This window comes from Bos taurus, chromosome 5 (assembly GCF_002263795.3).
Source record: "Bos taurus isolate L1 Dominette 01449 registration number 42190680 breed Hereford chromosome 5, ARS-UCD2.0, whole genome shotgun sequence".
Classification (NCBI taxonomy): Eukaryota; Metazoa; Chordata; class Mammalia; order Artiodactyla; family Bovidae; genus Bos; species Bos taurus.
Genome location: NC_037332.1, coordinates 64,393,193 through 64,418,606, shown reverse-complemented (window position 1 = coordinate 64,418,606; position 25,414 = coordinate 64,393,193). Strand labels below are relative to the sequence as shown.

The 25,414-nt window shown below is 40.2% G+C and overlaps 1 protein-coding gene across 2 annotated transcripts in view; it reads right to left on the bottom strand.

Moving 5' to 3' along the window:
* NR1H4 (nuclear receptor subfamily 1 group H member 4) overlaps positions 1-22,146 on the bottom strand; it is an 81,291-nt gene extending 59,145 nt beyond the window's left edge. For both annotated transcript variants that reach the window (XM_005206662.5, XM_005206663.5), the window contains exons 1-3: positions 22,057-22,146; positions 4,095-4,217; positions 3,185-3,322 (exon numbers count right to left, since the gene is read on the bottom strand). In XM_005206662.5, the coding sequence (XP_005206719.1) occupies positions 3,185-3,263 (79 nt within the window). In that variant the 5' untranslated portion in view covers positions 3,264-3,322; positions 4,095-4,217; positions 22,057-22,146. The remainder of the gene's footprint in view (positions 1-3,184; positions 3,323-4,094; positions 4,218-22,056) is intronic.
* Positions 22,147-25,414: the final 3,268 nt, after the last annotated feature.

Below are 25,414 nucleotides of genomic sequence, written 5' to 3'. Positions count from 1 at the left end.
CCTAGGATCATCTCTCACATAAAGTCTGCACACAATCCTTGCTTCAGGCTCTGCTTTTCAGGGTAACCATTATATGGATGGAAAGGCTTCCCCTTCTCCTTAGGCAAAGCCTTCTAGAGTGGCCCACAGTCCTCTCTGGAAGCAGCTGAAAAGCCTCATTCATGAGGTCATTAGTGTATCCACAGTCCATTAGTGAGTGCTCATCAGTATTTGTTGAGTGACATTTATGTCACTTTCTCAATGTCTTAAATTAAATGTCAATGTCTTGGGATTTAATGATAGCCTTTTGGGTGACCTGCAGGAAGGGGGACCATACCCAGGACCACCTTAAAGGTCACATCATATGGCAGGTGAGTACCACTGAGCCCAAGTTGCCACTTCCCGACACAACGACTGTAGAGATTTGTGGACTTGAATGCTAGTTCTAGGTGTCCTAGAATTCCCAGCCTAATAATCTCCTTTTACCAATGTTGATTAATGGAAATATGGGGTCCAGAGCCAGTTCTCTAGACTCTTTCAACTTTCCTCAATAAAAATGAGAAGACAAAGCCCTTCCAAGTCATTCTAGACTTTAGACCTTTGTATTTGCATTTTCTTTACCCAGGACACGTCTTCAGATTAAGACTGTCTTTTTTAGCTCAGTTGTCAACTCCTCAGAGGCCTCCCCTGACCACACAAGTTAGAGCAGCCTCCTTCTTCCAGTTGCTATGACATCACCCTCTTTTGTTGTTTCCATAGCACTCACCACTACCTAATATTATTTCATTTATTTATTCCTTTGCAGGTTTCTTGAGAGTTTACTCTCCACTAGGATCTTGCCTGTCTTATTTCCTGCTTTATTCCAACATCCAGCATATGGTCGGTGTTCAGTGTCTAGATGGAAGAAATTATAGCCATCCATATGCAATACCATAAACTTCAGTTGCTCTTGTTATAACAACACGATGGCTGGTTTTCAGTACACAGTTAGACCATAGGAAAAGAGTCCAGCTCTCCAGTTAGTTGAGCTTATGAGTTAAACTTCTGAATTTTGGGCACATCTCAAGATCTACAAGCGGTGACTCAGGTATTGTGGGCTACTCATCCATGAGCCACAGTTTTTCTCCTGGTGCTCTGTACCCTAGGCTCAGACTGGGAGGTCCAGAGAATCCATCAGTGTCATCAAGACATGAAAGAAGATGGGCAGGAATTATAACAAAATGCTCTTCATCCTCCCCTTTGGCAGACTTTGGTTAGGTATGTTGAACAGAGTGAGACAGAGGCCCTGAGGGAAAAGTATGTGGGAGAAAAAAAAAGAAAAACCTTAGACCCGGCTCTAGAACTTAATAGAGAAGATTGAAGGAAACTTCTCCAACTCAGAATAACAGCCATGCATTGAGCTTATGCATTTTGTGCTATGTATTCTAAGAAATATTACCAAAAAAGTGTTAGGAAATTGGATAAGGATGTGGTCCTGCAAAGGAGAGATGACGAAAGAGCACCACTGAAAGAAAGCATGAACCACAACGCTTCCGTAGAAATCCTTTTCAGATGTTCCTAACCTGACAGCTCCTTCACAACTTTTTTTCTATCTACTTACCTCTTTTTCACCTCACCACCACTGAGGTCAGCTTTCAATCTGATGAGCTTGCTTAAAGTGGACTAGTTTGTAAGAAAAATATTAACAGTTTCCTCTTGATGTCTATACAAATTAAAGCTGGATGGATTTGTTTAATAATGATGACATCAGAGTTTAGATTTGGAGATCTTAACATGTAGTCATAAAACTTCAGAGCAGGAAATGGAGTCTATATGTGAAAAAAAAATCATCTCAAGTGCAACTTTCCTTAGTCTATGATCTGCACCTACAGTCCTAATGAGGTTCTACTCATCCTATGAGTTCTGATGAGTAGATAAAATACTATAAAGATATCTATACATTATATTTTAAGGACCATAGAAGGGTAGGCTGGAACATGGAGGTCCCACTGCCCTTAACTGTATCCACAGGATGAAGAAAAGCCAACTGGAAGGAATAAGATGTAGCAAGTATGTCTGAGAACTGGCATTTCATAAATAATTACTGCTGCCTTTAGTTCTGGGCGAGTTACTGATAAACATCTTTTCCCCTTAAACCTCTTTTCTCCTTCCCTACTATTATTTATTGTTTGATTCTTATTTACTAAGTAGATACTAGGATTAATAAAATATAGTCGCTGCCCTTAGATGCTCTTAAACTGAATGGGGGCAAGTAGACATGTAAAGAGATAATAATGACCCCTCCTTGGAAATGACCCGATAAACCACTGCACACTAATGCTAATGACTAGTAGGTAATAGTATAAGCTATTGATTAATATCTTTCAGGGATTTCTGCAACCGAATAGGGGATGGTGCCTTAACACATTTTGTGTAATTTCAACTGTTTGCATTCTCACTATTATCATTGATCATGGTTCATATTTTAATGTAGTGTAAAAACCTGGGAGCATCCAAGCCTCCCATCTGAGATACAAAGCAGAAGGGAACTATTTTAAGAGTGGCAGAAAGCTGCTCTACCCCACCCAAAATACTGCTCCTGCCAACATTTTGCTGATGTTCTCAATTCAAACTCTTTATAGTGAGGTGTTTTAATAAATGCATAAAGTGGAGCAATAGATCATTTTATGGTATCATCTAGTTACAGATCTACTGAAAACAACTTAGTACAATTTGTGCTCAATCCATTTTAAATGACTAATCCTGACACTGTGCCATATCTCCCCCAGCACCGGAAGAAGGGTGGAAAGGAAACGTGCACAGAGCTATAATCTAAGTAACCTCAGCCTTTAATAGGTACAATATTAAACCATAAGAATTATGATTTCATACTTTAGTACATGCTATAATAATATTAGAATTAGCCCTAGACAGGAATGTATTTCTACTCCCAGCTCTGTTAATTATCTAGCCTCATGGCCTTGGACAAGTCACAGAACTCTCTGACTCTTGCAGTTCTCATCTATAAAAAAGAAGACTATTAGGTTCAGCGAATCCAAGGTCTGATCTATCTCTAACCTTGCAGAGTAGCTAACGTCTATGGAGTACTCGGAACAAAAAAATTTTCTGGACTCTCTCTGGACTTATCAGTTATGTTTTTTTCCTTTTGTTATGTCCAAATTGCAGTTTGCTTTTTATTAATATTCGAATGAACTTGACAACTTACCAAATAAATTGTCAGAAAGAGAAAATTCATCTGTGGCAGGTAAGTGGGAGTGTTCAATGAGATTCATTTTTGATCCCATCCAAACTTTTCTATTTGAGAATGTATTACCTTCGTTATGGTGGTCTTCAAAAAAATCCCCTGAAAGGTAAATAAATACATAGAGTGTTGGGGAGGGTGGGGAGATGATTAAGAAAGAGAGGAGGAGACAGAGAAAGCTAATTTTAACAAACACAAAAGATTCCCTTTGTAGACATTTTATCATAGCTTTTCTTACATGTCTTTCCTTGATAATTACCATTTTTTACACTCATTTGGACTTACAAATGTCTCAGATATATGCTTTCAGACTAGATAGTCTCTAATTTATCTGGGAAAACACCATATGTTTTCATTTGTTCCAGTACTTGGTAGATTTGGGCAAGATATGATATTTTGGATATGTTTATTTTATGTATAGAAAAAACAGAAACAAATATAAAAGCCTTGATTAAAAAATGGGATGAATCAATGATTTACCTTAAATTTTACACTAAAGATAAACAGGTCTTTGCAAGACACAAAAATGATTTCAGATTACTTCCTACCAGAATTTTTCATTTTCTTTTTTTGGCTGTACTGTGCAGCCTATAGGATCTTAGTTCACCAACCAGGGATTGAACCCACACCCTCAACAGTGGAAGCATAGAGTCTAATCTACTGGACCACCAGGGAATTCCTTGGAATTTTCTTAAGTTGAGTAGGCATCATATTAGCAGATTAAAAATTCAGAAGATGTTCACCCAAGATCTTTATTTTTGCCTTTTAGAGAAAATTTAAGGGGCTTACATTTTCATTCTCATGGTCTACCTTGTCATGTATTTAATCTAGGGTAAAAGAAGCTATGGCAAGAAGAAAAAGTGGTAAATCTCACCCAAATGTCTGAAGTTTCATCCTGAGAAGATGTCCAGAGTATATCCAAGAACCCTAGAGATGCGGTGTTCACTTTTACTATATTTCTAGTTCTTCCTTCCTTCCTTCCAATATGTCTTCCCCCCTGAAAAAGTAATGAAAAAAGTTGAATAATGAAAAGGTATGTTATCAGAACACTTTTTCCAAGGCCATTTTCTGAGGATGATTTTTAAGCTTTAAATCCTGTTTTTACTAAGGAATCATTTCATTTACAGATAACTACTTATATTTACAACTCAGAAAGAGAATACAGGGGGTTTGTTGGGCAATATTTATTTCATTAGAACTTCCTTACTATTCATAGCTCTCTGTTTCTTCCTCACTCAGCAAAATGTTCCAGATCAAGCAGAAGTGACAGTTCAAGCAGACATTTGGCTGCAAAGAGTTGGACACGACTGAGCAATTGAATTGAACCGAACTGAAGGTAGTCCACCAGACTACATTTGTTGTACGCAGTCATTTATTCATGTTTTCAACAAATATTTATTGAGGAGTTATTCTGAACTAAGCTCTGTGCTGGATCTTTGAAAATGAAATAACAGGAAAAATATCATCCAAAATCTTTGATATGAAGCTTAATGAGAAACAGAGACATTAAAAAACAATCACAGGAATACACAGATGATTACATGTTGTCTTGAAAGCTGCTGATGAAGGCAAAGATGAGGATGCTCTAGTGGGGACCCACCTGTATTAGATTCAAGAGGCCTTCTCACCACCCTGAAGTCAGGAGGGAAAGGGGTGTGAAAAGGAGTCAAGATAGAGAAGTAGTTAAAGGAAAATGTGTGGTTTTGAGGGCAATTTTTAAAGACAAGCAATACTAGGTCACATCTAGAATACACCAGAGAGGTTGAGGAAACAAGAGAGAGCAGCTCCTGAGAAATGATACTAACTGTGTTCACTGTGAGAACGCAGACATACCTGAGTCCATCTGCTGAACCATTGGCCTGGCCCTACCAAAGTCTACCGTCCAATAAGCCAAAGGGCTTGTTGGGAGAAAACTCATCCTACAGTCAGAGGGAACCAGAACCATGATCTTCACCTCAGTCCTTGGAGGAATGTGTAATCCTCAATGTGGCACGTTTGACCAACCTGTATCAGATTCAAGAGGTCTTGACACTCTGAGGTAAGAAGGGAGAGGGTTATAAATAAAAATGAGTCTAGAAATACTGAACTGTAAGATAGAACTTCCAAAAGAATGAAACAAGGAGGAGAGAGCTCATTTCACTTCCATCTCCACCTTCAAACAACTCTGCAACATATCATAGTCACAGGAGCTTTGACTCCAAGGGGACTCTGGGCCTTTCTGGGGCATCTGTGAAACAGTGGCACCATCTAGGTATCACCATGACCCATGGAAACGTGCCCAACAGAGGAATTGTGACCACTGGTTGGGCACTGCTTTCCCCCATGAATACATAAAGTGATGGAAGAAGTGGCCAGAGTAGACTTGATTATGAACAAACATAAAGAGACCCAGGGCTTCCTAAAACATCTGCAGGGAGAGGAGGGCTTTGATAAGGAACTAGAAGTCCTGAGGAATAAACCAGTAAAAGTTCAGTTGTCACTATCAATGGGACCACATTCATACTCATAAGCTAGCTGCGTGTGTGCGCGCTCAGTTGTGTCTGTCTCTTTGTGACCCCATGGACTGTAGCCCACCAGGCTCCACTGTCCATGGGATTTCTCAGGCAAGAATACTGGAGTGCATAGCCTTTCCCTTCTCCAGGGGAATTGAACTTGCATCTCATCCTTGGTAGGCTGATTCTTTATCACTGAGCCACCTGGGAAGCCCCTGAATAGCTAACAAAAGTCTCCCAGAATCCAGACAGTTGACCAAGTCTGCTCAAATCAGGTCTGTTGGTTATGATTTCTGAAGGGAGTTAATACGAAGGAAACTCTTTAATTTTTGAAATGGTAACACAAGCACATGGCAAGCAATTCAGCACTACAGTGAAAAATAAGTCTTCCTTGAGTTCTGTCCCCCTTTTCCCTTACCAGCCACCAGAGCTGGTTTCTTGTGTATCCTTCTCATACTGTACCCCCATACCTTAAACTGGAGTCTGGCAAACTACTGCCTATAGGCCAGAGCTGGTCTACCACCTGTTTTTGTAAAGCCTGTGAACTAAGAATGGTTTTTACATTATCAGACAGTTGGGAAAATATCAGAAGAAAGAAATTTCATGACATGAAAATTATATAAAATTCACATTTAAATGTTCATAAACAAAGTTTTATTGGCTCACAGACACACTCATTTGTTTCTGGACAATCTATGGCTTTTTTTCCCCTGCAATGGCAGAGTTGAATAGTTGTAACACACACTGTATGACCCACAAAACCAAAATTTACTGTCTAGCCCCTTTGTAGGAAAAGATTCTTTCCTCCTGCCTTATATAAAGAATAGAAGAAAAATTTAAAAATCAAAGTAATATCATAGTAAACTGTGAATAATTATAATGAGTACCTTGGGGATGTGACCCCATCTAATTTTATACATATCACGATAGTAGACTCTTCTTTGCCTCTTGACAGATCCTTCCTGGGTTTGGCAGCTTTAGTCTTAATTACCCTGTGATTTAATGAGAACCTTCTATGTACAACAAAGGTCCATATTGTCAAAGCTATGGTTTTTCCAGTAGTCATGTATGGATGTGAGAACTGGACCATAAAGAAGACTGAGTGCCAAAGAAATGATACTTTCAAACTGTGGTGCTGGAGAAGGCTCTTGAGAGTCCCTTGGACAGCAAGATCAAACCAGCCAATCCTAAAGAAAATTAACCCTGAATATTTATTGGAAGGACTGATCCTGCAGTTGAAGCTCCAATACTTCAGCCACTTATGCAAAGAGCTGACTCATTTGAAAAGACCCTGATGCTGGGAAAGATTGAGGGCAGGAGGAGAAGGGGACGACAGAGGATAAGATGGTTCGATGGAGTCATCAACTAAATAGGACATGAGTTTGAGCAAACTCTGGGAGATAGTGAAGGACAGGGAAGCCTGATGTGCTGTAGTCCATGGGGTCACAAAGAGCCAGACACAACTGAGAGACTGAACAACAAAAACTACATCTGAAGCATTTGGCAAATGTTTCCACATATGTTATTCCTTTAATGAGGGTTACATCGGTGTCTTCCTTTCTCTAATACTCTTCCCTTTCTTTGGGGGAATTGCTTCACAATAGGAGAATAACTCCCTGGAAGATCTAAGAAAGATCGTAGCTCTGGAGTCTTTTTTCCTCCTTGATTTCTCCCTTCCATACAAGGAATCATTTTATAGGTTGAGAATAAGAAAATGAATATTCTCTACCTTAGTGACCTTTGAATTTTGCTTGTTTACCCCTAAAAATGAAGTTTTAAAAAAAAAATGTTCCCTCAACACATTTTTGGGTTGGCATCTAAAGTTTTTTACTAAAAAATAAACTAGTTCAAAAACTGTAATTGCTGATATATTGCAAAAATTTACATTTTTATATGTTATTACATCACTCAAATCTCTTCAATTAAATCTAAATACCACAGCAACAATAATCTTCTTCATCGTTCTAAGAAATACAAGGAAATGTTCTTTAAATTTTGGGAAAAAAGTTTAATCATCCCTGTCCTTTTTTGAGTTCCCATTGCATTCCACTACATTGCAGAATTTTATCCTAACATATAGTTGAATGTCTATTACTGAATATTCTATCATATTTTCTATAACTAAGTTTTGTATACAAATTTGGATTTTAAAAATGTCTAATGGATTCAATACTTTAAATGTTTAGACAAATTATTTTTCCAGATTAAGTTTATTACTAGCTATTAATATTGGTACTTAGTAGACTTTCTCTACAAATAGGGTGGCTCACCCTCTGTGTTCCAGAGCACAATGGAGACACCCATCTGGTGTGGAGGAAAGAGCATGCAGATGAGAAAGGAAGACGCCACTGTTGGGTAACAGCCAGAGCCAGCACTGGCAGAGCACACACATCAGGGGAATAACACTGTCTTAGAAATACAGGTAAAGGTTCTAGTTAAATAATGAACTTTGAACAACTGCAGAGAGAGCACCTAAGCATCTCTGAAGTTAGTAATAAAATCCCTGCTAACAGAAAGCCATCTTTTCTATTCAGGTGAATTCATGTATGTATCAACACACAAAACTTTATGTTTGGAATTGCAGCTGATAAAGAAAAATACCTTCTCTACCTTCATGCACTATTTTCCCGAAAAGCTGCTACAATTTATTTTTCAAATGAAAGCATTTTTAAAATAAAGAGGTCATTGCCGAAAATTCGGACAATAGAGAAAGGTATTTACAAAATGCTAAGTGACATTCTATAATTTTGCTCCAATTTACACTCATACCAACAGTGGGTCTGGGTACCTATCTCATCACACCTTCATTGGCATTACTTGCTCCCACTTCAAACATTCTTTTCTAATTTGCCAGTGACTAATCCTATCTCACTGTATTGAATTATATTTCCTTGAATATGAGGAAATTGAAAAGAAATTTATTTTACATCTTTATTGTCTGTATGTAGTAGATATTTTTTATGTCCTTTGCACCTTTCTATGGAAGTTTGTTTTTTTTATTGACTTAGAGGAGTTCTTTGTATATTGAGTGTGCTAGCATTCTGGTATATTTATTACAAACATTTCCATTTGTCTTTTAATTATCTTTACTTGAAAAGATTTGCACTGTATGTAGTTAAGTATATTAGATTTTTTTAAAAGCTTTTTAGTTTTAGTTTCTGGTACAGAGTGATTTTTCTGAGAACTGCTTGCTGAATACTTTTTTCCTTTCCCATTGATTTATAATTTTTCTTTTATTGAGACTGAATTTAGTTTCCCATCGATCATATAGTTACATCTGCATCAAGATCATCCTTCGATTCATGGGGTCGCAAAGAGTCGGACACGACTGAGCGACTGATCTGATCTGATCTGATTATTGCTCATTTGTTTTCAACCTTTTCTAAGATATTCTTACCTTCTTACTCTCTATGATAAATTATCACATCTTGTATCACATTCTTTAAGAAAAGTTTCTTTGAGAGTTTGATATGGTATCAAACCTATATATTTAGGTAGGAAGATTTATATCTTTACAATATTCAGTTTTGTCTTTCAGGGGGAAGTTGTGGCTTCATTTATTCAAACACTCTTTTATAACTCTCAGTTTTGTAGATTTTCTTTCATGTATGTCCCAACTTCTCCAGGAATGCATCCCCTATCATTTTTCTTCCCTGCTCCTCATGCGGTCATTAATGATTTAACTTCATCTGTCGTCTTCTCCACTGTATTGCAAACTCCTAGCAGGTAGGAACCATAGCTACGCTCCTTTTGTATCCCCTCTCACAGCTAGCAGAGTTATGCATACACAGAAATAATATCTGTGGTCCAAGACAGATGTCAAGAGGGATGAAACATGAGAAGATTAGAATGAAGAGGGAAGGAATGGGAGTTTCGAATTAGCAGAGAGAAACTATCATATACAGGAGGGAAAAACAACAGGTCCTACTGTATAACACAGGCTTTCCTTGTGGCTCAGCTGGTAAAGAATCCGCCTGCAATGCAGGAGACCTGGGTTCAATCCCTGCGTTGGGAAGATCCCCTGGAGAAGGGAAAGGCTACCCACTCCACTATTCTGGCCTGGAGAATTCCGTGGACTGTATAGTTGGACATGACTGAGCGACTTTAATTTCATTGTATAACACAGTGAACTGTATTCAATATCCTGTGACAAACCATAATGGAAAAGAATATGAAAAAGAATATATTGAACGTGTGTATATGTATGTGTGTATAACTGAGTCAACTATGTGCGTGTGTGCTCATTCAGTCATGTCTGACTCCTTGTGACCCTGTGGCCTGTAGCCTTCCAGGCTCCTCTGTTCATGGGATTCTTCAGGCAAGAATGTTGGAGTGGGTTGCCATTTCTTCCACCAGGGGATCTTCCTGACCCAGGGATCAAAAAAAGAAAAAGGAGACTAGCATAGAGAACCAGTGCTGACCTTTCATAGCTTCATCCATAACCTGCAACTATTCACTTAACACTCTGCCCCATTATATACCCTCAGCTGAATGTTTAAAAACCTAAATAATAGAAATGATATAAAGATTATAAGGCAATCTTTCATAAATGTCCATTAAGTGACAGGCACAAATTTGACTGCATTGTTTCCAACAGTAAAATAAATAAATAAATAAATAAAACTGGAAACATTAATAAATGTCCATTAACGATTGAATGAGTACAATAAAGAAATAGTATATGCATAGTGCTGTAAGTTGGAGAAGGCAATGGCAACCCACTCCAGTACTCTTGCCTGGAAAATCCCATGGGCAGAGGAGCCTAGTAGGCTGCAGTCCATGAGGTCGCTACGAGTCAGACACGACTGAGAGACTTCACTTTTTTCACTTTCATGCATTGAAGAAGGAAATGGCAACCCACTCCAGTGTTCTTGCTTGGAGAATCCCAGGGATGGGGGAGCCTGGTGGGCTTCTGTCTATGGGGTCGCACAGAGTCGGACACGACTGAAGTGACTTAGCAGCAGTGCTGTAAGTATATTTGTAAGTGCTATATAGCATTTAAATGAATGTACTAAGTATTCATATGGATAAACTGAGTAACTTCATATTGAGGAAAAGAATCAGGTTGCCCAGTAATACATGTGGTTTGATATAGTGTATGTAAATTTAAAGATATGTGAAACAATGCTACATATTAATCCTGATATCCTAATGCAAGGGTCAGCAAATACGATCCCCAAGCCGAACCTAGCTTGCCCAGAACCAAACATGCCTTTTTGTTTACATATTGCCTATGGCTGTTTTCACACCACAGTGACAGAGTTTAAGTAGTTGCGACACAATTGCACGTGGTCTGCAAAGCCTAAAATACTCACTCTCTGGTCTTTATAGAAAAAGCTCCTGATCCCTGTCTAACCTGTAGAGACAAGCCTGGAAGTGTTGAATGCACATTCAGGATGTGGTCAGAATGACTGGGTGGATACAGAGGGAATTTCAAAGCATCTTTAATTCTCCCCTTAAGCTAGGGGTTAAATACAAGAAAGCTGATGATATTATTCAATGTTCTTCATGTTGGAAATATTTCATAATTTAAAAAATGAATGAAATTATATACGTGAAGAATTTCCTCATCTATAAAGATATGCAAACTCATACAGAGATTCTCTCTTACACACTCTTAAACATACAAACACACACACACACACAGATTCTTGAGGCTTTGAGGAGGAAGTATTTCCTAACTATAAAATGTTGGGGATTTTTAACTGTAGTCAACAAGGTGCTACGGGAAATTTTGATGGTACAATAAAATCTATGTTCAAGAAGATTACTCATATGAGAAGGTGGGACAGGGGAGTAAGCAGTGAAAAGAGAAGGAAAATTCAGGAAATTCGCATTCCGGAAGTGAGATGATTAGGTGCAAAGCAGGGTGGTTTCTGTAAAGATGGAAAGGAAGTGACTTGAGTACAGTTTACAAAGAGGAGGAGGAAGAAGAGAAAGCAGGCTGATGATACAAAGTTTAAAACTTTGTTACTGGTGGAAGCAGGGACAAAATGTTTATTTTACTTTATGTTTATTTGTACTATGATGTAATGTAAACCTTAACTTAAGGACCCAGGAATCATTTCAGAAGTGGTAAGCACTATTTGTTTTTAAAGTGATAAGACACAGAGTGACTGGTAGCTTGGACTCCTACTTTATGGTTATCAGTTTGTACTTGTTTGGATAGCGTGTGTCACAGGGAGTTCATGGTGGATGGAGCTTCTCTGATTTAGCACAAACCATGTGGAAGAGACCTTGGAAAGACCCTGCTCCAATTAAACGGCCTTGACTCTGATTTAGAAGAATCTCAGCTCTCAGAATATGAAGATAAAAAAACAGTTTCTTGTGCTGGTTCCCCATGAACTCTCTACACCCAAAGTCACCCTTCTCAGTGACATTTTTCTCAGATAAACCCAATTGCTGGTGGTAAAGCATATACTTTGTGGGATATCTATGTAGTTCATTCATAAAGGGCAATAAAAAATAAACTTTTTCTAGCCATCATCATTTCATGCTCAGCAGAAGTCCTGGATTCAGCCCAAGGCTGGAAGAATGTTCCTAAGAGAAAAGAGAAAGGAGTTCTAGAAGAAAAGGTTTTATCTCACAGGGGATTTGGTTTTCCCAGAAGTAATCAAACCAAAGTAATTCTTTCCAGGGCCAAAATACAGATTTAGAAAAACAAATCCTTTCCATTTGGGGCAGAATGCATACTTGTAGATGTATGGTTTGAGTCCCTTTACTGTTCAACTGAAATGATCACAACATTGTTAACTGACTGTGCTCCAATACAAAATAAAAAGTTTTTAAGAAAAAACAAACAAACAACTAAACAGTTCTCATGGGGGGAAAAAAAGGGAAAAGAGAATAGATCCTTTCCAAAGTTGAGATTTAAAGGACAATGTGTGGCCATTGTGATCACATTATTCTGAGAGTAGTGCCCTGTAAGAACTGGATGACCTTTATTGCTATCACAGTAACGTTTACATCTTTTGTGAAAATAGATTAAAATAATATCTACTATTTTATGAGTACTTACTATGCGGCAGCTTTCATGCTATGTTATCTCATTTGATCTGTAATAAACCAAGTAGGTAATAATATATACACTTTATAAATGAGGAAACTGAGGCTCAAAGAGATTAAGCAAACTTTCCAAGGTCACGTCGCTAGTAAGAACCAGAGTGGGGATGTAAACTCACCATCTAACTCTAAATTCATGTTTTTCCAGGCAACTCTCCCACTGAGACTGTCATTAACTACTCACCAGTGCTTAGTGAGGGTGAACTGGCATTTCTGCAAGGTCAGTTTCTGCCTAAAGCATTTCAACATTAGCTGTTTATATGCACAATTAAGTAAGCCTCTACAAAGTTTGCCTGTCATATTATTTTGCTTCTTTTCAAACTTCTTTGCTGTTTCTAAAGTCTTCATTTAGGGACTTCCTGGTGATCCAGTGCCTAAGACTCTGAGCTCCCAATGCAGAGGGCCTGGGTTCAATCCCTGATAAAGGAACAAGATCCCACATGGTGCAACAAAGAGTTGCACGTCACAAATAAAGATCCTGCATGCCACAACTAAGACTCAACTCAGTTAAACAGATAAATAAACAAAAAATAAATACTTTTTTAAATAATAAAAAATAAAATCACCATGTAAAGTTACACTTCCTTCAGGTGTTATACAATAAGAATATTTTTGAGTCAACCAGACCTCTACTTCTGAGCTTCTGTGCTTTGGAGGTTATACAATAGGGCTCAAAGAGTGGCTGACCTTTATTTTCAACTAAGTGTAAAAGAAGCACCTGGAATAAAGGCTCCCAGGGCCATGAACTTGAGAGTTAGGACTCTTTAAATTTTGCACCCTAAGCATCTCATTTGTCTTATTCTAGTTCTAGGCCTCCTTTTTAACCTTGACCAGGGCTGATCTCCAGCAAACTATCATAGCACTGGGCACGTCTTGGAGCATGCGTCCAGTTGTAATTCTCCCTTCGTTTTTGTGGTGGTTTGGCTGTTGGTCACCCCACTGGGGGCTTCCCAGGTGGTACTAGTGGTAAAGAACCTGCCTACCAATGCAGGAGCCGGAAGAGATTTGGGTTTGATCCCTGGGTAGGGAAGATCCTCTTCCTGGAGGAGGGCATGACAATCCAATCCAGTATTCTTGCCTGGGGAATCCCATCAGAGGAGCCTGGTGGGCTACTGTCCATAGGGTTGCAAAGAGTCAGACACGACTGAAGCAACTTAGCACGCATGCACCCACAAACCCCTACTGGACCATCAGCTCTAGGAGTGCTCACCCTGGATCTCCAGTCCCCAGCCTGTGGCCAAGTACACATTAGATACACAATTAATTATTTGCTGACTGATGAATAAATGAATACATTAACTAAACACATAAACAATAAATGAATAATATATCTCACCAGATAACCATTTTTAGAATCAGTCTTATTTCGGCCACAGAATCAACATTAATACAGGTGTAGGATAACAACACATGCAAGAGCTGAAGAAGAACTTTTTTTTAAGTCACACAAAAAACCTGACAACTAAGGCTGCTTCCCCACAATGTAGTCCTAATTAGTGAAGCGAAAATCCACTCTTGCTGGAAATCTCTTAAGCAGTGATCCCCTACATTTTATACATGGACTGACCACCCCAGGAAATAATTTTAATCATCCTCCCAAAGCTCACTTTGTTAATTTCTCTTCCTTGAGAGCTACCAGGAATAGTTTTTGGTCTACTTAACATTCATTCTTAATAGAGAAGTTTCTCCCCATTATCTGCTATAGTCAAAATGGTCAAGATGATGGAGAAAGTTACGCTGTTTCCATGGCTGAATTGTCATCTTCTTTTCAAATAATTCATTAGATCTTCTGAAATTTTATGACTATTACTTTTTAAATCAATTTATTTGTAATTAGAGGATAATTGCTTTATAATACTATGTTGGTTTCTGCCTGACATATATCAACATGAATCAGCCATAGGTATACGTATGGCCCCTCTCTCTTGAAACTCTCTCCCACTTCCCACTTCATCCCACCTATTATTTATATAAATCATTTGTTACTTGTAAAAGTGGCCACCATGGCTTCTCCCATTCTATATGCCCTTCTGCAATGAGGGTTTGCCACTACCCATCAATAGGTGAAGGCTATTTCCGCAGCCCTTAAACCTGAACTGGTCTGGTAACTTCCTTGATCAGTAGAATGGTAGAAGTGATGTTGTGAGACTTCTGAGCTTGCCCTTAAGAGGCATTGAAGCTTCTGTTCCCTCAGTCTAAGAATGCTGCTGGGAAACTGTCACATTATTTGTAGATGCCCCAGATATGAAACCTAAGGGAGACAGAACTCAGCTATCCAAACTGCCACATTTGACAGTCACACCAGGACACCAGACCTGTGTGAGGCCATCTTGGACCTTCTGTTTCATCTGACTGTCTATCAGAAAGAACCACTTGAGTGAGCCCAGGCAAAACTATCAGAGGAACTGCTCCTCCAAAAGTCACTAAGCTTTGGGGTAGTTGTTACAAAGAAATAAATAACTGCTACAGAACTGGTACTTAGAAGGCGGATGATTTTTTTTTTTTAAGAGGCTAAACAAATGGCTTTGGCTTTGGGATTGGGAGGTGGACAGAGCCTGAAAGGGCAGTGGGGACACTGGTAGAAATTGGAAGAGTGGGGAGGAACTTTCTATAGGAAGCTGAAAAATGAACAGGTCATATTTTGCAGTCTCTGTCTCTCTCTCTCTCTCTCTCTGTCTCTCATACACACACACACACACACACACACACACACACACATACACAGGGGCAAAACTGTTCAACTTGGAAGATACACAGTTTCCTAATGAACCTGTGGATTTTTGTTTGTTTCACTCTGGTTTGGTTTCAGGAGTGGCAGAGCCTTTTCCCCACTGACCTCCAATTACCTCTGTGGATCCCTTTGGGATTAAGGAGAACTCCAAATAATAAGGTGAATGTGTCAAGTGGTGTTTTTAGCTGTGAATAATAGGTACATGAAAACAGAGATGAATTAGGAAGGAGCTATTTGTTTTAAGCAGGATTGGAAGCAACAGCACAGTACAGTATTTTGGGCTTCCCTGGTGGCTCAGTGGTGAAGAATCTGCCTACCAATGTAGGAGACCCAGGTTCGACCCTTGGGTCGGGAAGATCCCCTGAAGGCAGGCATGGCTATCCATGCCAGTATTCTGGCCTGGAGAATCCTATGGATAGAGGAGCCTAGCAGGCTATAGTCCATAGGGTCGCACAGAGTCAAACACAACTGAAGCAACTTAGCACGTGAGAGGTCCAGGATGTGCTGGATTGATAAACAAGACTATTGTACACTTTTGTTCTTTCATATGACATAAGAGTCTCAAAATAAACGATTCCACAGTAAATATCAAATCATGGATGTGGCTATAAGATCCTTTGCTGAGAGCTCAAAAAGCATAAGGAGGTGCCTAGGAGACTCTCACATCCAGGTAAAAGAGCTTCTAAGAATTCCAGGGCATTATCCCACAACATTATTTCATAATAGCCTGGCGTGTCCAAAGTAGAAAGAAGTTTGTCTCAAAAAATTACGGAGGTAAGTTATCAGGCATGGAGTAAGTCCTCAAAAGACTAATAAGAAATCCACAAAGTGCTTTAGCAAATAGGTTTAATGAGAGCAATGCCATCTTAAACCAAAAGCTAACTCTGCAATTCTTAGAAATAAGTAAAGCCCCACCCATGAATGAGCTGTCTTGATGACTTGCTTTGAGCGACAGAATTGTCGTACTTCTGAAGGTAAACCTCAAGAGAACCTTGTTACTTTCACTTGCATCCTCTTGGGATGTTGTCCTGAGACCCCATGCCATGAAGAAGCCAGGAATGAAACACTCCAAGACAAAGACACTGGGTCATTTCAATTATCCCAGTCAACAGCCTTCATCAAGGCCCCAGTCATGAGAATGGGACCTAGTTGACCCTCCAGTTTATATGTTACCTGATTGAACTCAGGAAAAACCAGCAAACAGCCACCTAGTCAGCTCACAAACTTATAGGACATAATAAGTTATTATCTTTTTAAGCCATTAAGTTGTGCAGTAGCTTATTCATAGTACTAGATAACTGATACAATCTCCCAAAATGAACAGTATGGCATGTTGTCTTTTGTTTTGCTGGGTCTAAAAAAGAGACCCCTTGCTTAAAAATACTACATTTTCTCTCTTAAAGTGGCATTTCAATGTCCATTTCCAATATCAATGCCAAGAGAATTCATCCACTCACATATTTATTCATCCAATATACATTTATTGACTCTGTGTCAGGCATTGAACAGATACAGGCAAAAAAAAAAAAATCATGATCCTTCAAGAGGCTTAGTGGTAAAGTCAGATAAGGACAACAACCCAATCAAAATGGCATGGGGATTGCTATAATAGAGGTAAGCACAGTCCCTTCAGGAACACAAGCAAAGGCTTCACTCATTGAGCATTCATTAATTGTTCACCAGGTACCAGTTTTGATCTGGGTCTTGGAAATAGAATGATGGATGAGACAGAATAAAAAAATAAATCCTGATAATTTGCAAGTAAACAAGTAGTAAGGTTTCCAATGATGATAACAAGAAAATAAAGGAGATAAAGGATAAAGTGGTGTGCATGCATGCATGCTAAGTCACTAAGTCATGTCTGACTCTTTGCAACCCTGTGGACTGTAGGCCGCCAGGGATTCTCCAGGCAAGAATACTGGAGTGGTTGCCATGCCCTCCTCCAGGGGATCTTCCACATCTCAGGGATTGAACCTGAATCTCTCAGATCTCCTGCACTGGCAGGCGGGTTCTTTACCACTAGCGCCATCTGGGCACTGGGCACTATATTAGAGAGGGTGATCCTAGAAGAGCTCTCTAGAGAGTGGACATTTGAACTGAGATGTGGAGGAGAAGAAGTAAGCCGAAAAAGGGGGAAATAAGTCCAGGCAGAGTGGTCAGCAAGTGCTAAGGACCTTGGTTGGGGTGCTGGAGGAACAGCGAAAGCCCAGTGAGGTTGGAGAGGAGTAAGCAAAGAGGCAGTGCAGGAGATGAGGTCTGAGATTAAGCACCTCTCTATGGGCTGTTGACTATGAAAAGGAGTTCAAATTTATTCTAAATGGGTGTCTGCCTGATGCGTGTTCAGCATGGATGTGACTAGGAGAGAAAGAAAGTCTTTTTGAGGGTGGGGGGCTGGTTCGTGAATTTAATCTCTAAGAAGTAGGCACTAAACTAAGCAGAAGGCATGCAGAGGAGATGGCCACAGGAAGAAAACAGCAGGCTGTCTTCTAAGCAGACATATATTGTCCTCATGCTGTAGTGAGTGGACTCAGCTCAAACCAGTGGAGAAAGGTGGTCTATTCAAGACCCAATAGCCAGAAAAATGATGATTCCTTTGGGGTAAAAAATTAAAACGTCCTATTTTGTATCATTTTAAGTCTCAGGTGGATTAAAGACCTTTAAAATGATAAACATTGGGAGAAAATATAGAAAAACACATTTGTGATCTTTATGAATTTAGGGCATTGAAAAAAAAGACTTATTGAACAAGAAACAAATAGGAAAAGAATCAATTTGACTACATTAAAATCAAGAAGACAGAAATCAAGACACCATAAACAAAGCTAAATATATGAAATAAACTGGGAGAAAATGTTTACCACATAAATAACAGCCAAAAATTAGTATAAACAACATATTAATAACTCCTGTAAATAAAAACAGAAAAGATAAACAACTCAAGGAAGAAACTGGCAAAGGATACCAAGAGGAAATTTACCGAAAGGGAAATACAAGTGGTTGATGAACATACAAAAACATCTGAAGCTAGTTATTAATTAGAAAAATGCAAACTAATACAACTAGATACTATTTCCACCATTGAATTATCAATGCTTTTTTGTCTGATAATATTAAAAGTTGAAGAAGATGTGTGGAAATACGCATTCTCACACACTGCTAGTGGGGGCATAGTTGTTATATCTTTTTGGAAGACTCTTTAGCAGTATATTCTGAAAAATAAAAGTACAATTCTTAGGTATCTTCCCTGGATAAAGCTTTGTACAGGTACACAAGAATGTTCACTCTAGCACTGCTTCTATTTAAAATAGGAACTGAAATATCAAAGCTTTATTTGGACTTTTATCCAGAAAAATTAAAATTAATAAAAATTTATTTTATATTCACACCTATTAATTTTGGTCACCAGAACTCTGTTGTCATTCTTAGACCTAACAAAGAAAAAACATATTTTTCCTGTGCAATACTTTCTTTCTTATACAATACTTCCCTTGGCAATCAAGCTGCATTATGTTGGCATTGAACTGAAACAAGTTTACAAAGAAGAGAAAAAGAAGAGCAGACATTCCTTTATTGCCCAAATTGGAAAAGGGCAAACTAAAGGAGAAAATAACTCCCTGTGGAGGGCAAGGGGTCTAGGGGATTGCAGATTGGGATGAAAGAACAGGGAGGTAGGAGAAGAGATGAGGGTGGATATTTTTAGGTACTGATGACTTTTGCCTCCCCTGCAGCTGGGTGACTGAGGATACATAGAGTGATGCCTCGTACATTTCCACTCGTAGAAAACATAACAGCAACAAGAAATACCTGGGAAGAAAAACACTGTTCCCATTTCTTTTAGCCCCTTCATGATGTATGTTGCTAAGATTTAAGAGAAAAAACGAGACTGAGCAAAATGAAGGAAAAACACTCCCTATCAAGAAAAGAACATGAACCTTCATTCTTTTCTTTATCCACCCACCTAATGATACTGCAAGTTTCTGAAAACCTATCACAAGGTGTTACGTATTCTCCTGGTGTTCATAACCTGAGGTTTCTGTGAAACACAGCAGTTCTGAGTGCCTTTTGAAAGTCCCTGATCACAACACCAGGGAGGGTTCACTGCATCTTTAATTAAGATGAAAATAACTGAGGTGTCCAGTCAGCTCTCCTAGACTGACCTTTGGGTTAAAGCAAGTAGTGCTAATAACTTTCCACTTGCCCTGCTTGAGTGTGTTATTGGAAAATGCCCTAAGAAGTTTTAGGAATCTTTACAATTGTGCTAAGCTAAGCTAAGTCACTTCAGTCATGTCCGACTCTGTGTGACCCCATAGATGGCAGCCCACCAGCCTCCCCCATCTCTGGGATTCTCCAGGCAAGAACACTGGAGTGGGTTGCCATTTCCCTCTCCAATGCATGAAAGTGAAAAGTGAAAGTGAAGTTGCTCAGTCGTGTCCAACCCTCAGCGACTCCATGAACTGCCGCCCACCAGGCTCCTCTGTCCATGAGATTTTCCAGGCAAGAGTACTGGAGTGGGGTGCCATTGCCTTCTCCGCACAATTGTGCTGCTGCTGCTGCTGCTGCTAAGTCGCTTCAGTCGTGTCCGACTCTGTGTGACCCCAGAGACAGCAGCCCACCAGGTTTCCCTGTCCCTGGGATTCTCCAGGCAAGAACACTGGAGTGGGTTGCCATTTCCTTCTCCAATGCATGAAAGTGAAAAGTGAAAGTAAAGTCGCTCAGTCGTGTCTGACTCTAGCGACCCCATGGACTGCAGCCCACCAGGCTCCTCCGTCCACGGGATTTTCCAGGCAAAAGTACTGGAGTGGGGTGCCATTGCCTTCTCTGGCACAATTGTGCTAGGTCTTAACAAATCAGCCCTGTCGAGATGAAACATTTGTGGTCTGGTCCGCCTGCTTTCCTCCCATCGTTCCAGATTTCAAATTCTCCCAACCTGCAACAATACCAAGGTAGCAAGAAGAGACCTTTTGAGTTAAAAAGACTTGCCCGTCCTGTTACTCCCTAACTGTGATTGCAGATAGGTGACTTGCTCCCTTTGAGCCTCAGTTTTCTCATCAGTAAAATGAGTATAAGAACTTCCATTCAGGGTTATTGTGGGAAGGAAACAGGCAATTTAGACAAAGCCTCTGACATGTTGGTACACACTCTTGCGTACAAAGTTCTTTTCTTTTACTTCCAAATACAACAACGGGGTGTTCCACCACCATGTGGCCAGATTTTGGAGGTGTGGAAATAAAAGGAAGGACAGGGATTACGTTACTTTGCTTCTCCGACTGGGGGAGAGAGGGCAGAGGTGTGTGGTGGAAAACAATGCTGCAGATCCTGATGAAGGGTCTCAGAACCAAAGCATCATCCCTGGCCAGTATTTTATCAGCTAACTCGAGTTGCATCAGCCATATTGCAACATTCTCAGCAAAACAGAAAAGTCCACATTGCAGATGGCACAGGTCCACAATTTGGAGGGTGGGGGAGACTCAGAGACAAAGGTGTCTATCATTTTATAAAAATCACACTAAAAACCTGGCATTAGCTGTCTCTATTCACTTTCACTTTTCACTTTCATGCATTGGAGAAGGAAATGGCAACCCACTCCAGTGTTCTTGCCTGGAGAATCCTAGGGATGGGGGAGCCTAGTGGGCTGCCGTCTATGGGGTCACACAGAGTCGGACACGACTGAAGTGACTTAGCAGCAGCAGCACTCCCCTTGTTGATACTGCTGAGGTGGTTCTAAGGCAGCATCAGTGACATCATCAGATTTCTTTAAAGCTCAGGTGAGTTTCTCAGACCAAGGATCCAGCATGAGTCATTTGCATCCCTTTCCCCAGCCCCTCCCTTCTAAACAAAAACTCCGTTGAGAGAAATATGACCCAGGCTTCGCTCACAGTTGCCTAATTCCCTATGGCAGCATGTAGAGCAGGAGATGCTTTATCTGCAGATTCAGACCTTGGAGAATTTTAGTAATAAAGTTCTTCCTAACATTTTTCTATCTTATTTTAATATTTCCATCTGATACTAATATGAGAAATGGAAACCAATAGAAAAGTTTGCAGTAGGACTCAAAAGAGAAAGCTTTTGAAACCTACTCTTCTAGGAAAAACTTTCAGTCAAGCATAACTTAAATGTCATTCAAGTCCTAGATCTGAAGTCTTCTGACATTAGTAACATTCCCCAATTTGCATTAGGATTTGATAAATCACAGCATATTATACAGATAAGATTGCCTACAGAATCAGAACAGAGACACTTCTGAAATTTACAGTCTCCAGTGATTCTCTTGGGTGATCACAATGTTGAAAAGATATTCCAAAATAATTTTTCAGTAAGAAAAGCAATTTACTTTTTAATAAAGTACTACCCATTGACTTCTGCTTCTTTGTTTTGAAGATTTTTTTTTTTTTTACTTTTTTAGAAACCATCATGATCTCACATCAAATTCTACCAACTGAGAATTCATTCATTGACCAAACTTACTGATGCTAAAGAGAAACTTTCAATGACAATGTCCCCTCTGCTGTTTTGGGATGGATACCCCACTCCCAGAGAAATCAGGTACTCACTGAGATTGTCTTAGGCTGGAGGTGAACTTTCAAAGCCCTGGGAGGATTCTGAGTCCAGTCTTCCTCTCCAAAATGCAGTGGTTTTGCTACAAATGCTCAGGATCTGATTTTGCATTGGGGCGAGTCCAGGAGACAGTGGGGTGAGGAGGAGGGAGTTCCAGCAGGAGCCGGGGCCAGTCATGGGCGGCCTTCCCGCCCAGCAGCAGCATCTCTGCCTTGGCTCTGTGCCTCATGGACAGAGATTAGTCATTAACAATCCTTTCCTTGCTAAAAGATATAAACAGAGAAAGGAACCTTGGGACATGCTCGAGATTCCCAGGACAAACTCCCAAAGCCCCTGGATAGGGACTGTAACAAAGCGGAGGCACGCCCTGACACCTTTGAAAATGCTTCTCTGCAGGCTGTGTTTTAAGGGTCCCAGGTACCCTGATTTCTGCACACATCATCTAAAACTGAATTGTGATCTTCCCTCTCTCTCTCCAACTGCTTTCAATAGCTCCACCATCTACAAGGGACTGAAGTTAGCAACTCTGAACCTTTTCAATTCTCCCTCTCCCAGGCTTTCTGTATCAAGGAGTAACAGATTAATGTAGATTTCATCTTTGTAATGTCTTCTATTTCCAACCCACTGTGCTCCTCTGCTGATTCAGGCCTACCGCCACTTCCCTTCTGAAGAACAACGTTGCTTGGCCTCTAACTCTTCTCTTCTCTTCTGGTTTCTAAATTGCACAGCAGTGTAAATTGTGGGGCTCTGCTGAGATACCTACTTATCTGTCACAACCTCAGGAAAGACACTCAGCATTTCTGCGTCCTTGTCTATAAGATGAGGATGGTGTAACTGTCCTATATGTGGTGGTGAGAATTACATGCATAGTTTAAAATGCATAAAATGTTTATGAAAGTGCCTGACAGAGAGGAAGCACCCAATACATTTTGTTGTTGTTATTCAGTTGCTCAGTCATGTCCAACTCTGCGACCCCATTGACTGCAGCGTTTCAGGTTTCCCTGTCTTTCACCATCTCCCAGAGCTTACTCAAACTCACATCATTGAGTTGGTGATGCCATCCAACCATCTTGTCCTCTGTCGTCCCCTTCTCCTGCTTTCAATCTTTCCCAGGATCAATCTTCTCTAATGAGTCGGCTCTTTGTATCAGACAGCCAAAGTATTGGAGCTTCAACTTCAGCATCAGTCTTTCCAACGAATATTCAGGGTTGATTTCCTTTAGGACTGACTGGTTTGATCTCTGTGCAGTCCAAGGGACTCTCAAGAGTCTTCTCCAACACCACAGTTCAAAAGCATCAATTCTTCAGCACTCAGTTTTCTTTATAGTCCAACTCTCACATCCATACATGACCACTGGAAAAACCATAGCCTTGACTAGACAGACCTTTGTTGGCAAAGCAATGTCTCTGCTTTTTAATATGTTATCTAGGTTGGTCATAGCTTTTCTTCCAAGGAGCAAGCATCTTTTAATTTCATGGCTGCAGTCACCATGTGCAGTGATTTTGGAGCCCCCCCAAAATAAAGCTCCCCACTGTTTCCATTGTTTCCCCATCTATTTGCCAGAAGTGATGGGACCACATGCCACGATCTTCATTTTCTGAATGTTGAGTTTTACACCAACTTTTTTCTCTCTCCTCTTTCACTTTCATCAAGAGGCTCTTTAGTTTTTCTTCACTTTCTGCCATAAGGGTGGTGTCATCTACATATCTGAGGTTATTGTTATTTCTCCTGGCAATCTTGATTCCAACTTCTGCTTCATCCAGTCTGGCATTTCACGTGATGTACTCTGTATATAAGTTAAATAAGCAGGGTGACAATATACAGCCTTGATGTACTCCTTTCCCAATTTGGAACCAGTATGTTGTTCCATGTCCAGTTCTAACTGTTGCTTCTTGACCTGCATACAGATTTCTTAGGAGGCAGATCAGGTGGTCTGATATTTCCATCTCTTTAGAATTTTCCACAGTTTGATTATACAGTGGAAGTGACAAATAGATTCAAGGGATTAGATCTGATAGACAGAATGCCTAAAGAACTATGGACAGAGGATCATGACATTGTATAGGAAGCAGTGATCAAGACCATCTGCAACAAAAAGAAATGCAAAAAGGCAAAATGGTTGTCTGAGGAGGCCTTACAAATAGCTGAGAAAAGAAGAGAAGCAAAAGGCAAAGGAGAAAAGGAAAGATATACCCATTTGAATGCAGAGCTCCAAAGAATAGCAACTGCTACTGCTGCTAAGTCGCTTCAGTCGTGTCTGACTCTCTATGACCCCATAGACGGCAGCCCACCAGGCTCCCCCGTCCCTGGGATTCTCCAGGCAAGAACACTGGAGTCGGTTGCCATTTCCTTCTCCAATGCATGAATGTGAAAAGTGAAAGTGAAGTCGCTCAGTTGTGTCTGACTCTTAGCAACCCCATGGACTGCAGCCTACCAGGCTCCTCCATCCATGGGATTTTCCAGGTAAGAGTACTGGAGTGGGGTGCCATTGCCTTCTCCAAAAAGGAGAGATAATAAAACCTTCCTCAGTGATCAATGCAAAGAAATAGAGGAAAACAATAGAATGGGAAAGACTAGAGATCTCTTCAAGAAAATTAGAGATACTAAGGGAACGTTTCATGCAAAGATGGGTACAATGAAGGACAGAAATGGTATGGACCTAACAGAAGCAGAAGATATTAAGAAGATGTGGCAACAATACACAGAAGAACTATACACAGAAAAACCAGAGGACAAATTGCCAACATCCATTGGATCATCGAGTTCCAGAAAAACATCTACTTCTGCTTTGTTGACTAAACCAAAGCCTTTGACTGTGTGGATCACAGCAAATTATGGGAAAAACTTGGTGGAAGGCCTACACTCAAATCTATTAGGAAAGCTGTATTTTACTTCTCTTATTAAATAGCATCTGCAATGGCACCCCACTCCAGTACTCTTGCCTGGAAAATCCCATAGACAGAGGAGCCTGGAAGGCTGCAGTCCATGGGGTCTCTTAGGGTCGGACACGACTGACAGACTTCACTTTCACTTTTCACTTTCATGCATTAGAGAAGGAAATGGCAACCCACTCCAGTGTTCTTGCCTGGAGAATCCCAGGGATGGGGGAGCCTGGTGGACTGCCATCTATGGGGCAGCACAGAGTCGGACACGACTGAAGCAACTTAGCAGTAGCAGCAGTAGGTCCTGCAGGCTCAGACTCCCTACCCCCATGGGCTTCTTCTATCTTGAAGCACACCACCCCTACCCTTTATTACCAGGAAGAGGGAAAGTCCAGCCTTGGTAAACACTGCCCTGCCAAGTTGAAGAGTCTTTCCCATGACACACAGTGGGCTCTGCAGCTCTGGGCTGCCC